Genomic DNA, 15159 nt, shown 5'->3' with positions numbered 1-15159 from the left:
TGAATTTCAGGAAGATATTTTAGAAAGAGGGTTCCTGGCTATTGCCTTAAATTTTGATTAATAAAAAAACCAACAGAAAGAGGTTGAAACTTTCAAACGACACCCCCCCCCCAAAAAAAAAAAACACCCCCTCCCAGGATCCAGCAATGCATGGGAAGTAGGACAGTTGAATGAAGTAAGTCTCTTTGGACATATTTAAAATCATTCTCCATTTCAAATTTTTTTGGCAAAGTATAAAGATTATCTGTATAAACCTGATAAGTACATCACAATTAGTTATAGCAGAATTTTCTAAATGTAAAGCTTATACAAACAAATGTAACTGTCAGTCAACCTTCACATTTTTCCTTTATAGCCCACTGAAACTTAAAATTTATATTTTTTTTTGCTAATTTCATTTTGAAAGATATCTATCTGTGATGATATTGACTCATTCATTTCAATTAAATAAATGCAATGATTTTATTAACTTTTATTTTCATACAAAACTGATCAAAGAAACAATATTGCATACAAGTACATGTAGTTATAAATGATGCCTCCAATCTTCCCGAAGATAACAGCCGACAACTCTTTATTATTCTTCCAATCACTCACTTTCCAAACGAAACTCAGGACTACAATAATAAGTCTGGGACAAGAAGGACAAAGCATTACTAATAAGACACTAATTACAGGACTGCAGACATTAAAAACCATCCCAAAACCTTTCTTTGTTTCCATGGATATGACACTTTTGACAAGTCAGGAAATAAATAGTCTGAAATTATGATTCTGCCGGCTGACAAATGTTGACTGGTGCCATCTTTGTCTGAGTGAGCTGTCATAGTACTAAGTACTCATTAAAATATCAAAGTGCAATGATGACTTGAAGTTTCTGTTAGGCCATAATAACAAAATTCCTAGATTCTCGTCCGCTCCAGAACTGATTTTTCAACCCACCCTCATTTTTCTTTTTTAAACTAGTCTCAGATTTTATTTTCCAGAAAATATCATGTCATTTCTGGACCACATTTATAATAATCATTATCTATTAATTTTCAATAGTAAATCACAGTTTTTTGCTGCCATTTCTTTGATAAATGGTTCCAAAGTGATGAAAACTGGGTGTAGCAGTGGATTCACTTATACTTGGATAAACCTTAGTTTTAATATGTTTGTGCAGGTAAAATTGATCACCAAGCAAACATATATGATAACAACATTGCTAGTTATTTGGCATGAGTGTCAGTTACTGTACGAAAAATAAAAATAAAAATTTGCCAGTCCCCTCCCCACCAAATTTTTCATTAAGTTGGATGAGAATCTATGAATTTTTATATTAAGGCCCTAACTGATAAGATTTTTTTTTTTTAATTTCATCAGCATTGTTCTACTATATATACTCTAAACACATTATTCCTTACAATCTAGACAAATTTTATCTAAATAAAATAAATCATCAACCCCCTTTTTTTTGTAACTCAAATTTTCTCAAACATGTGTTGATCAATTTTAATCACACATTTTTAAATTGTTTTATTAATCTTAACAGAAAATATCTTGACAATGCAAAACTTAAAGTCTGCATTTTGGCTTCTAAATTCCTAAACCAAAATCAAAAGTTTGTATACCAAGTTTCATAAAGATAAAATAAACAAAATAATGATTTTTACAAACCATTAGTACATGTAAGACAGACAGATCACATCAAGAGATAATGTAATTGAAAGAATAAATTTTTTCAATTCCCAAACATAATTGAAAACCTTAGGCACGAAAGACAGAAATACCTCAAGAAGAACAGACTGACAGATGCGAAAAAAAAATGTCAATGCCTCAAGCCATTTCCATAGGGCATAAAAAAAGTAAAACATGAAAAGATCAGACAAATATGACCCTAGACAAAACATATCTGCCATAACTATGAAAGGAGGGCCAAGAAAAAGCTTTATTGCCCCATCACTCATTAAAACAGCTGGATATTCAATATTATTAGATATAATTTGATTGTTTTTGCCATGCAATTTCCCGATATTGCATCTTTATTCTATATGATATCTTTACACATCTGCATATAATTGAATACTGTATCTTAAAGAGGTTTTAGCACCCATAGTCCTCTAGTAGAGAACATGTAATTTCGTCATAATAATTTGTCACCTGGAGTCTTGGTTCATAATGATTCACTGTAATGGCCCATTACTCCGAACAATACACATTACTTTGTAAGAGTTAATCAATAGGAGAATGCATATTCTATTGTTTTATTTTAATGAAGGAGCTGCAAATTCTATGAAATTGAAAGATATAGAATAAATCAGTTGCATATTGGAAGTGAAATTGTGGTAAAATGATTTTCAAATCTTTGAAAACCAAATGAAGGAAAAGAACAAAAAAAACATCAGACCAAAACAAAGCAGAATTTGACTTTACAAAGGCAACAAATAGGAAGAAATTGGCAAAACTAAACAAATGTTTGGGCAAAAAGGATCAAAATATTAAAACTGGATAAGCAATAAGGAATTAAAATTAAAACAGAATTAAACCGGATATCGGACTAACAGAAACTCTAAGTTTCAAAGCAAATCTATGTCTCCCCAAACACTCTGGTGAAATTGGTTACTGTACCTGACACATCCAACCATCAGATTACCCCTTCATGTTGCACCTTCAAGTTCAGTAAATCTTCATTTGCTGTGATGCAACATTTTTTATTTTCTTTCATAAACATCGAATCTACTTAACCTTCATACAAAATTGGTCAAAATCGATTGAGCAGTTTAAAAATTTTGGAAAGACAACTGGGTGAATGAACTGGCAAACAGGATAATTCATATATACCCCATCCCCAAATTTGCTTGTGAAGGTTATGAAAAATTTCAATTTCATTAGACCTTGAAAAGATATACTCATTCATACATAATGGCAAAATTAGGTAATCATAAAAAAGTCATAGATTCTCATCCATTTTTCAAAAATTAGTGGCTCGGCAAGTTTCATTTTTTCATTTTTAGTCAATTTAAGTGAAAAATGCTGTCAATTTGAAAAAAAATTGAGGTAAATTGGGAAAAAAATCTATATAAAATTTTTAGGGGAGGCTGAAAAAATTGGGTCGGGAGGGGGATGAAAATCTAAGATATTTTTTTTTGGCCTTAAAAAGAACCACAAAAATCCAATAAACACCAATATTGTACAAATTGTAAAAAATTGAGTAATTTAAAGTTTCTAAAGAAGCCTATGTTGATTCAATAGTACTTAATGTGTAGACTTATATGACAGCAAACATAAGGAGAGGGAACACCCCATGTGCCCATTGGAATGATAAAAAAAAAGTATGCATGTAAATATACATGTACTTGCATTATTCATCTGATTTCATGTATGATACATTTGTCCATTTCTATTTGTATATTCTTTAAAATACAGCGAAACCTGTATAAACTGACCCCCTTTAATAACTGTTTGGTTTAGACAGGTGCTTGGTCTACAACAATCCATAATCGTTTATATTCTTATATTGACATAAAGGAATTTTAACATGTGTCTGGTTTAGACAGATTTTCATATCATTCTGGGTTTCAGTTTAGAGAGTTTTCACTGTACAACAGCTCCCATAATGTAATTAAGCTCTTTCAGGTGAAAATTAAAAAAATAAGCATGGATTCGAAAGTCACCTGCACTGAAGAACTACGAGCTTAGAATCAGTTTTTTCTTCTTCACGTTTTATAGATTTTTACAACTAATGTCCATATTACGTTGTTATAAATTATCTGCTTGCCAGTCAATGGGACCACGACCATTCAATGAAAAATTTACGACACGGAAACAACGACGTAAACCCACACAATACAAACCCCCTTTTAAACCACCTCAATGCATTTACATAATCCTCTGATTATTATACTAGAGAATGTATGCTTGCCGATTGCTCAGATTCAATTTGTTGTACTTTTCATCGATCAATGCATCATTTGGCACAGTGAAAAGAAATGAATTTGAAATAGAGTGATTTTCAATCTTCAATAAAAATTCGCACTGCCTTAACAAAAACCTGACCACATTTTTCTGCCTGTGTTTTTATACTATTGTTATTGATCATATAAAAGGTCTTAGGGAAGAAAAAATTGAGCCGAACCGGATTTCATATTGGTCATAGTCATGTTTATAAAAAAACAATATTAACTTGATAACAATGTGTTATAATGCACATTTCACTGTTACCATATATGTAGTAACAGCTTGTATGACATATGGTATAAATAAATAGAAAAATAAGGTCAATGTGCTTCAATTTGCTGCAAAAGAGGGGGGCTTATTTGTGGTACAAACAAATGCACAGGAAAATAAGGTCAAAGTGCTTTGACTCAGTGCAGAAAAAAGGGGGTCTTACCAATAATTCTTATGGCTGATGATTGACAATTCGAGTATAGATATTATCATAAGGTTTCGGTTTACTAACTTTTATTCTTTCAATGACAAAGGCAAATAAATGTGCTAAACCCAAGGATCGTATTTTAAAACATTGATATTCTATGAGAAGCAAATCAAAGAAGATCAAAGCCCTAAATAGCATCAAGTCTGAGGGTTTTGTGGGTTCTAGATTGTCACTGCTACCTGTCATGATTTTTGGCTTTGCCTATGACAGAGTACATGGCCCAGTTTCATAAAGAATCTCAATTTGAGATTTTCCTTAAGGTGGTTGACCTAGGCTCTTGAAATCAGTGATATGTTTGTATCACATTCAATTTCACCAAAGCCTATCAAGCTTTCTTTTGAAACAGAATCAAATCAATCCAAGTTACTTTGATGCTTACTTGAGATTGATGTAAAATGCTTATACAAATGTTCAAATGATTTGTCAGAGTTGCATCCCTTACATGAGGTCTACCTCCTTAAATCCTTCCCCAATTCAAATTGTAACCAATCAAATCAGTTAAAAATGAAGACTTCAGACAAAAATTCTAGGCTCTGAGGAAACTCTCAACTTGAGATTTTTTACGAAATCCAGGCCAGAGCTACTTGTACTCAAGTAGCAAATTTAATTGTTTATTCCTAGGCTTTTGGAGGATGACCCGAAAAAAAATCCAGAAATTCAGAGATCAACCTACGGAATACTGTGCCCCCACTGGACCAACATGTCACACTTTTTGTGGGCCATGCAAAAAATGTCCGGGCCAATGGCACAAGGGTAAGGTCTGGAATGTACACTGGACTGTCTCATTGGAAATCATACCATGACTCTTATTTTTATATTTGTTGATGAAGCACACCTATTTCATTATGGGTGATGACTCAAGTTACAAAAATATTCAAGACTGCCTTGAATACTGGGCTCTTTGTCTGTTTGAAAAGTTCCAATCATCCAAATTAGGTATTTCATTTCTTCTATAACAATTTTTAGCCATTCATTTTTTAGGCCCTTATGTTGAGATTCTGATGATCATCACTGCAGCTCTGTCCTTACAAATTTAATCAGATTTGTGACTTACATAGCAATGTATTTCTGATACTGTGAGTCAAAGAGCATTGCTGGTATGAGCTGAAGGACGGTTATGCATGGGACTGGACAATAGACCCTTTTGTGTTAAGTTGGTGAGCATGCTCAATATACACTTCCACAAGGTAGAGCGTTGGGTAGAACAAAAGAATTTTCCTTGTGGAAGTGTATATTAAACATGCTCTACGCATGCTCATTGACTACCCCAACGTTAGCACAAAAGGGTTTATTATGTTGCCTTTTTTTTCCTTGAACAGATTTTGACCTATATAGTTAATTACCTGTTCAGAACCACACTTCTTTGATGATGTTAGGATTTGATCAATCTGTTGGATATGGTTCCCTGTTATCACCATCTGTAAAATAAAAGATCCACCATTACATTAAATATCAACAAAAATTTCTTTTATTTTTTTAAATACAGAAATCACCAAAACATTACAAAATACTCAATGACACTGACTCACTACGACAGTCAGTGATGGACCTGAGTTATAGGTTTTTAGTACAATTATTTTTTCTAGGGGACATGGACCATCATACTTAAATAATATATTCTAATGGCAAAAGGAGTACATGATTATTTGAAAGGAGGTCAGATATTACTGTGAATTTCAAAATTTACCCATGAAATCTTGACAATGCTAAGTCAAAATTCTGTTTACATGTAATTCATCATATTTAAGTGGGATCGGCTGGACAAAGCCTCTTACCCCTAGCTTAAGTTGTACAGTGTACCCATATCAGGTATTTATTGGGGTTTTTTTTATAAGATATTTGAACAATTTTTTCTGATGTAGAAATTCTACCTATTTTATCGTAGACACAGACAACTACAGTGCATAATAAAATTTATACGAGATTTTCAATCTGTGTGTGTTTTAACATTGAAGATATGCAGGAATTTGCTACCATTATGGATTTTCAATGAAATGATTAAATTATTATCTAACATTTTAATATTTGTCAAATTGAAGTGTTACACATAAGAACAGTATACAGTGAAATCTGTCTAAACCACATCCCTTTAAGACTGTACATTTGGTTCAGTTGAGACAGGTTTTAAGTGTAAGTATTTGTAAGAATCAGGCAAAATGGGAAAAATCAGAAAAATGCATGTCATAACCCCACCGATCTGACAATGTAATATCACTCAATGATACTTTCTCTATTTGAAAAGACCATTATTTGATCACTGCATCATTGGATTTGCTCAGAAATTATTCAATAGAATTTTAGAAAAATGGGGTTTTTGATAGTTATCTGCCCTTGAAATGTTCATTCTCAGTGCATTGCAATGAAATTGTAACTCAATGGTCCAGTATGATAAGGCTAATCTTGTCTGCTTTTCTTGATTCTGATGGTGCAAATAGTCAAATAACGCTACGACAAATTGTGGGACTTTTCATACCATGTTTCACCTACTGCTTGATTCTTACAAGGACTGATACTAAAATTGACACAAAGGGATTAAAAAAAGGTGTCTGTTGTAGACAGGTTTTCCGTTTTCTCAGGATTATTTTTAGACAGGTTTAACTGTGTGTAGTTTAATTTACATTAGCAAAAACTTGAGACATTTCACACTTTTCATAAAATGACAATGAAAACACTTGAAAATACAAATTTTAGCATTCTACCTTATTGAAAAATTTAACAATATTTTACGGGAGATTTAAGAAGATTTGAGCAGACAAATGGTAGACACCAAAATCAAAGGATATTATAAGATAAAGAATCAATATTGGAAAGGAGATGATTCATTTTGCAAAAGATCAAAGGAATAGATAATTCGCTAATAATGGAAAGAGTTGTGTTGTTTTCTTAACCTCAATATACCCCCCTGTTATGTAGCAATAATCGTGAGCCGGGAAGTAATAAAATCTCCATACTTCAGACTGACATTTCAAATTACTTTGACAAAAAAAATCTCAAACTTCGCCATTTTTTTACTTAACATTACATTTGTAATGAATTGCTCCATTGCACATAATTTCTCCCACTTTAATCACAGCATTGTTTGGGCAATTGTCAAAAACGCATAAATCAGATTATGTACAATGAGTAACTTTACATAAGATAAATACCAAAACGGAGTAAAATGCAAGCTAGCAACAACAGACAAAAAGGGTCCTTAATCTGGTGTGAAAATTGTTGAAGTATTTGTCTCACCTATTGTTAGCTAGAATAACAACCAACAGTTCACTCAAGCATCATTTAGAAAGATACATTGTAAATGTCATTGCTTATAACAACCAAACCCACGTCAGTCATGCCCCCTTATGTGTTTTTTGTGATTTACAACATCCTTAATCTGAAGAGCCTCCATGTGAAGCAACATTCCACTTTCATCTTAGTCAAGACAATCGTTGACAAATGGATGATTTTCTATTTACTCAGTGCCAGAATTGTCAATGATTGCACATCACATAAGTCACCCAACCATTACATAAACTAATCCACTAAGTAAACTTGGCAAGGTCTGTAACCATTTATCAAGAGGCTCCCTTGAGCCTGAATCGCTCACTTGGCAAGGTCTATTACAATAAAACAAGAGGCTCCCAGGAGCCTAAATCGCTCAATTGACTAAAATCAGAAGCATGTATGTCAAAACCCCACTGCTCCGATAGTATCACTTCATCCATAAATGCTTCCTCTATTTAAAAAAAAGACCATTATTTGATCTCTGCATCACTGGATTTGCTCAGACATTTTTCAATAGACTGTTAGAAAAATTTTGTTTTTGACAAAGTTATGTTGGGCTGTGAAGTGATGTTTGGTAGAGAAGCAGTGACTACCAATCTTCAAGTCTATTATGACTTGGCCATGAACTGAAACCATGACCATGACCACTCACACTCAAATAAAACACAGTACCACGTAAACACTAAGGCAATTAGTACCAAAGAAAATGCACTACCAAATAAACACTGAGGCAGTTAGTACAAAAGGGAACGCACAGCCATGTAAACACTGAGAGAGTTAGTACCAAAGAGAACGCACAGCCATGTAAACACTGAGGCAGTTAGTACCAAAGAGAATGCACAGCCATGTAAACACTGAGGCAGTTAGTACCAAAGAGAACGCACAGCCATGTAAACACTGAGGCAGTTCATACCAAAGAGAACGCACAGCCATGTAAACACTGAGGCAGTTAGTACAATTGAGAACGCACAGCCATGTAAACACTGAGGCAGTTAGTACCAAAGAGAAAGCACAGCCCTGTAAACACTGAGGCAGTTAGTACCAAAGAGAAAGCACAGCCCTGTAAACACTGAGGCAGTTAGTACCAAAGAGAAAGCACAGCCCTGTAAACACTGAGGCAGTTAGTACCAAACTTAGTACTTGTAAAACGATTTGACAAGCTGACAAGCTAAGTATGCCACAAAATCAGCAGCTGAATCAAGCGACAAATGATAGAGCCACGATGTGGGTGGGGGAGAGAAGGCCTCTATAAGACAAACAACAAACCAGTCAATAACAGAAAAATACCAAGACAGCACAGTTGTAGCCTTCAACAAAGAGTAGGACTTGCACTTCTTCAACAAACACAATGTTAAAGTACAGAGTTACATTCCAAAACTTTATCAACAAATGATTTTCACATTCATATGAAATGAAGCACTTTAGCAATAGCAATTATAATGAACATATTGATAAGCAGCAACTCTTGACAAATTTCAATTTCACATTACCAATAGCACTTACAACAAACCTATTCACATCCTGCCTCTCTCCACGAATTTCAATTTCAATTTCAATTATTCCCCTAACTAAAAACAATATAAAAACATATTTTTGCCGTAGTCTATACAGACATAAAATCTAAACAACAGCTACAAAATGTGCAATTTTAATGCTAGACCCTACAGACAATTATAATACATTCATCTGTTCTGAATTTTAATACAATAAATATGCTGGAAGGAAGCTGAAACTACACATTAAAACAATAACTTAGAAAGATATTGATAAGCTTGAGATTGCCGAGCCTGCAGTTAATACTGCAGTATAGTGTAAAATACAAATTTTCAAGTCGGGTTTATTTCCGCTCATTTATTTCTTAAACAATTATAAAATGATTTCTCTGGATTTTCCTTAATGCGTTATAATTACGTTTGATTATTCTTAATGCATATAACTTGTCATACATCTAATGGACTATACATAATATTTGTCAAATTTATTTCAAATACTGTACCCATAATTGTTATAGTCATAGCATCCCAACACAAAACAATCTTACAAAAAAATGCCTGTATTGTGTTTAGTACATGTTTACAGGTCCACAGCTAAGAACATTTTATGGGGTTTTGAGGAGGGATATTTGGACAAAATCGTCCTAACTTAAATAGTACTTCACCAATTTTAAACTTTTTAACATTTTTTGCCTCCAAAAGGGGAGGTAAACCCTTGAACCCCAATCCACAGATATGTGTACATTTGTATTATTGTAGTGAGTGAGTCAGGGTAACTATATAACATGGGACACAAAGCTCATACATGTATTCCAAGAATTTTTTTCAGGACTGGAGGAACAATAAATTGTAGATTTCTCAGTGAAATGCAGTTATCTTAATTCCCCATAAATTTTTCTGTAAATCTTGAAAAAGGGGGAAAGGTAAACATGTTGTAACATAGATATTGAAAGAAAAACAAGCATAAAACATTCTAACTATGATTAGGAAGAATGCATTTACCAATCCGGTCAAAATTTATAGATGCAAGATTAATACTAAACATTTGTTTATTAACTTTATGGTAATACTGTAGCTTCTGAAGCCTCAAGAAGAAAACTAAAAATTGACAGCTGTGAAAACACAAATCTGTACACCAACTATTGAAAAGCATTATCCCTATTTGTGAATCATTATCCCAGCAAACAGGAAGTAAATTAGTGATACAACAAATGAATTTATTTGTATATGGTTTATATAACATGCTATAACAATTAAAGGTGCGTTTGAGTATTTGACAGATATAAACAATTTTTCAGCTGTTAAGGTCAATTAGATTCTCAGCTGAACTCAGAAACTCTAGAAACTTTAATTGTCTTATATTTTTAACTTCAGTACAATTTCTTCTACAGTATTGCTATAGAACATGTGTAATTTCTTTTACTTTCTAAAGTTTTGTTTATTTTTCTGAAAAATTCAAATTCTATAAGGACAGACTGACAGATAATACAAAAAAACAAAATGATCAGTAAGGAATTACATACATACGTACAATATTTCTGGAGGCTAAGAATATTCTTGGATTCATGTATCATGATGTACCTAAGACTTCATTTCACAAAATTTTAAAGCAAATATGACAGTTAACTTCTGGGGATACATTTAGTCTAGGCCATTGCTTGACCATTACCTGAATTACATGTATATCACTAGACAATTGACAAAGAGATTCAAACTTTCTAATACCTACAACTTCTTGTCAATTGTCCATTTAACTACCCAAGACATTATTTCATCAGGTAATTGTCATTCAAGACCAAGGCCATTCCCTGAAGTTACTTTACTGGCTGTAACTATGAACTGAACTAGTAAAGATGGGACAGACAGACAGACAGATATAATCATCAAAAAATTTAGCTATTAAGAAAAATAAATCATACCCTGAGCCCCTAAGATTGACATATCATCTCATTTACATCAAAGAACTCCCTATAGCCAACAACTTTTAATCAAAATTATTAATAGTACTAGAATTTGTATTACAATCCCCTGACCATTTTTAATTTGTCTTCTTCCAATTCCATCCTATACCCTGCAGGATTCCAATTTCTCTATCCAAGAAAATTCATTACATTTTCTTAATCAATATCCACAGTAGCTCTTTGATCCAACCATGAGACAAAAAACAATTTCATTTACTGTTAAATTAAAGCACCAAAAATCTTCCTATCCCCAGGGGAGGTAATCTGACACTGACACTGACACAATATAAGGTTCAAATCTAGAGACCAAAGAATCATAACTGACTTTAGTACAGGCTCTGCTAAGCATTATGCAGAAGGTGAAGATCTATATTTATGTCCATAGTTGTTAAATTGATCCAACATGTGTCCTACACAAGGATTTGATCTGGCTGGCCATTGCATCAAGCAAATTTCAAGGTTGATAAGCCAGAAGTCAATTAATGCTTGCCCTCTGGGCCACCTAAGTTGTAACGTTTTTCTCTCTGTTCAATACATAATAAGGCCGGGCAAAATTTATCCAATGCCAGCCCAGTTTTGTCAAAACTTACACACTTGACCAGGTAGAAAAAAAATATAGCTATTCAGGAACCATTGCACATGTAACAAAGGTCCAGCAACTCTTTTTACAAAAAGTCATATATGTAAGTGTAAAATTTATCTTAAGTTATGATGTCATAATGCTATTTTTTACTGTGGAGTCAATGTCTACAATCAACTTTAATACATGTGTACAAGCTTTTCTGAAATTGACACCAGGATTTTACACCCTAGTCATAAACACTTTATTGGGGATTTCATCATTTTAACTATTTACACTTGGAAAAGTCAAGGACCTTCCACTTTTGAAAATAAACTTTAAAAAGGTAGGAATAAATAAGCTTGAAGGAAAAAAAATCTAAGCTTTATGTCATTTCCAGCTACAATAACTAGGTCCATTCAGAAGGCCTAAAATCTGCATATTTTGCATTCAAATAACAAGTGAATAGATATGAATTTTATCACCAAAGGTCTGAATATTGCATACAATATCGGCAACTATTTTATGTTAATAAAATATGTGAAGAATATGAATTATATAATTTAACGTGCATATTATCTACACAATGTGACCATTTTAACAAGAAAAGTAATACAAGTCTTCTGATATATCAGATATTTGCTGTTTTCCATGTTATAATACACCCTTCATTCACACCTGTGTAATAAACCAAGGTTTGAGTCTCGGTCTTATTGTCTCCTTCATAAATCAAGTAATCCAATCCCAATGGGACAAAACAAGTAGAATATTTTCACCATCAACTCTAATAAAAATCGCTTAAATTCAAATCTTTATTAATTTCATAAATATAAACCTGAATCATTTTACATAATTTTCTATGCTAATATTTTGCCAAAATAGGGTTTTCTATACCAAAGAAAGTTTACATTATGAAATTCGTGATAATATCTAAACTGATAATCGCCATAATGACTGAAATACGAGGCCGTGTGCAAGATTACCGAGTGCTTTAGGCTGTTATATCAGTGAAGAATGTCCGTTCATTGAAAAATTAACTTTAGTAACAAGATCCCTGATACATAATTATTTCATGATAGTCTAGATGTGATGTTATTATGGAATATGGAATTTACATGGAGCTTAAGTATCATGTGAACACAGTCAAACTAATCCAATGTTCAGCTTTATTTGGTTTAGCTTTTAAGAGTAATCAAGGGAACCAAGGTTATAGCGGTAATCAAAAGAATGTAACCCAGGGACAAAGACCAGACATGGAAAACAGACATACACAACAAAGATCATAAAGTAACTAAAATCATATATACAAAGTAACAAAAGCAAATCAGGAACTCGGACTCCACTAAAAACTGGGAGCATGGAACAGGTGCACCGGTAGGGTAAGCGTCCTCTGCTTTTCTAGAAACACCAGCTGAGTTGCTCATAAAAAGTCAAGTTCAGGGTAGACAAGAATCAGTAAAGAAAGCCCAGAGCTATTTTTCAGATTTACTATCTTGTCAACAAATTCCAAGACACAGGTACATGTAGCAGTGATATCTTGTGAAGATTATTCGTCAAATTAAACATCTTATCATGCACGTAGCAGTGATATCTATTGAAGATTCAACATGTAAATGTACATTTGTCAGGTGCTTTCAGCTGTGATATCTTTGGAAGATACAGTGCTAAATTCAAAAGCTTATCATACATGTAGCAGTGATATCTTGTGAAGATTCTTCATCAAATTCAACATCATATCATACATTTATGTACATGTAACAGTGATATCTAATGAAGATTCAACATCAAAATCTACATTTGTACCAGTATTTTCAACAGAGATATCTTTGGAAGATACAGTGCTAAATTCAAAAGCTTATCATACAGGTAACATGAGTGATATATGGTGAAGATTATTTTGTGATGATTCTTTGTCAAATTCAGCAGATTTGTGTATATCTTCATGTACCAGTCTAAGAATCTCAACAGCTATTCAAAAACACATAATAATATCATTACAATTTTCTACTAAATCTTGTTAAGATTCTTTATATGAACTACATGTACATGATTCTAAAGACAAACCAGCTGTCAAAAAAACAATAAATGTCTTAAGATGATAACTCAAGTGCTAGTACACGTATATGAACAAGTACATGTATTCCTAGAACCCTAAACTTTATTGTGCATACCAGACACATTTTGAGCATTCACTTGCACACCAGAAGCACATGAATTTGAAATGTTTACAATCTCTGACAAGCAGAGACCCTACTTCACATTGCCATCTGACAAAACAAACCATCTTGCCTCTACAAATTGCCTATTAAAATAGCAAGTTCTGAGGCCATTCCAAGTGTGAAGTTTGTTTACAAAGAACTAATACATTTTCCATGGAAGTGTTGTAGTACAATCATCCAAGCATAAACCCAACATTACGAAAAAAAATCTTAGATACAAAATAACAAGTTAAGCAAAGACATAAAAATTTATCTGTTTATTTCAATGAACTGCTAAGCAAGGTAACCAATACACATTTTTCATACAAGTATGCATTATTTTAATATATACATGTAGCTGTTCAAATGTACATGTAAAGGAAACCATTTTGAACAGCTTGACATATTGTCCAATCCACATATCCATTTGGACTTTTTCAATGGCCATGTAGTTAACATTGAAACAGAGAGCACAGCTTTTTCATCATCTGGAGAATTGATAGAATAAATCACAGAACAAGACCATATTCTCCCAACATCTAGAAAGCTCACATGTGAGAGCAAGTCTATATTCTCCCAACATCTAGATAACTCACATGTATGTGAGAACAAGTCTACACTCTCTCAACATTTAGAGATTTTGTAAGATTAGATTTAAGGTGAGAACAATCTATATAAAGCCCTTCATATTAATTAAGGGATAGTCCATGAGCATGCATGGAGCATGCTAAAAACACACTTCCATGAGGAAAATTCTTTTGTTCTACGTCCAACCTCAGAGAAGTCACACATGTTAATTGACTTAACAAAGAAGGGTCCATTCTCCAAATACATGTATGTAGGAAAATATTAGTACAAGTACATCTTTTTCTATTAGAAAGCATGAAAATTCCAAGTACCGGTATGTTCATTTAACAGAACTCACAATATTGTGAAAGTACTATAATTCATGGATACCAATTTTTGAAGATTAGTAAAGATATAAAAGTTTGCTGATTTTTTGTGTTTTTCAAGGTTTTCAGTATACACAATAATTGGAATCTCTTTTTTGTGGGCAATCGAATTTCGTGGTTTGGCTCTCACATAAAAACCATGAAAATTGGTACCCCACGAACATTAGTACATTCACAATACATGTAACTAAAAATTGTGAAAATTTATAATTTTATGCTAGTTATGGTTGGTTAGTGTATTTTGATGTAGCTTTATAAAACAACATAAAACATTTATACAATTATATTTTTTCTTCAATTTGTCCACAGTGACT

The 15159-nt window shown here is 32.9% G+C and overlaps 1 protein-coding gene across 1 annotated transcript in view; it reads right to left on the bottom strand.

Moving 5' to 3' along the window:
• The window catches only part of LOC148602337 (reversion-inducing cysteine-rich protein with Kazal motifs-like), a 74662-nt gene that overhangs the window by 50110 nt on the left and 9393 nt on the right, over positions 1-15159 (bottom strand). The window contains exon 3 of the mRNA XM_088553658.1: positions 5761-5835. Coding sequence (XP_088409784.1) covers positions 5761-5835 — 75 coding nt within the window. The remainder of the gene's footprint in view (positions 1-5760; positions 5836-15159) is intronic.

Source organism: Perna viridis, chromosome 11 (genome assembly GCF_037379345.1).
Source record: "Perna viridis isolate PV_CMFRI_1.1 ecotype Kerala chromosome 11, ASM3737934v1, whole genome shotgun sequence".
In the NCBI taxonomy this organism is placed as follows: domain Eukaryota; kingdom Metazoa; phylum Mollusca; class Bivalvia; order Mytilida; family Mytilidae; genus Perna; species Perna viridis.
The sequence above is the reverse complement of the archived record's forward strand: the minus strand, read 5'-3'. Positions and strand labels throughout refer to the sequence as shown.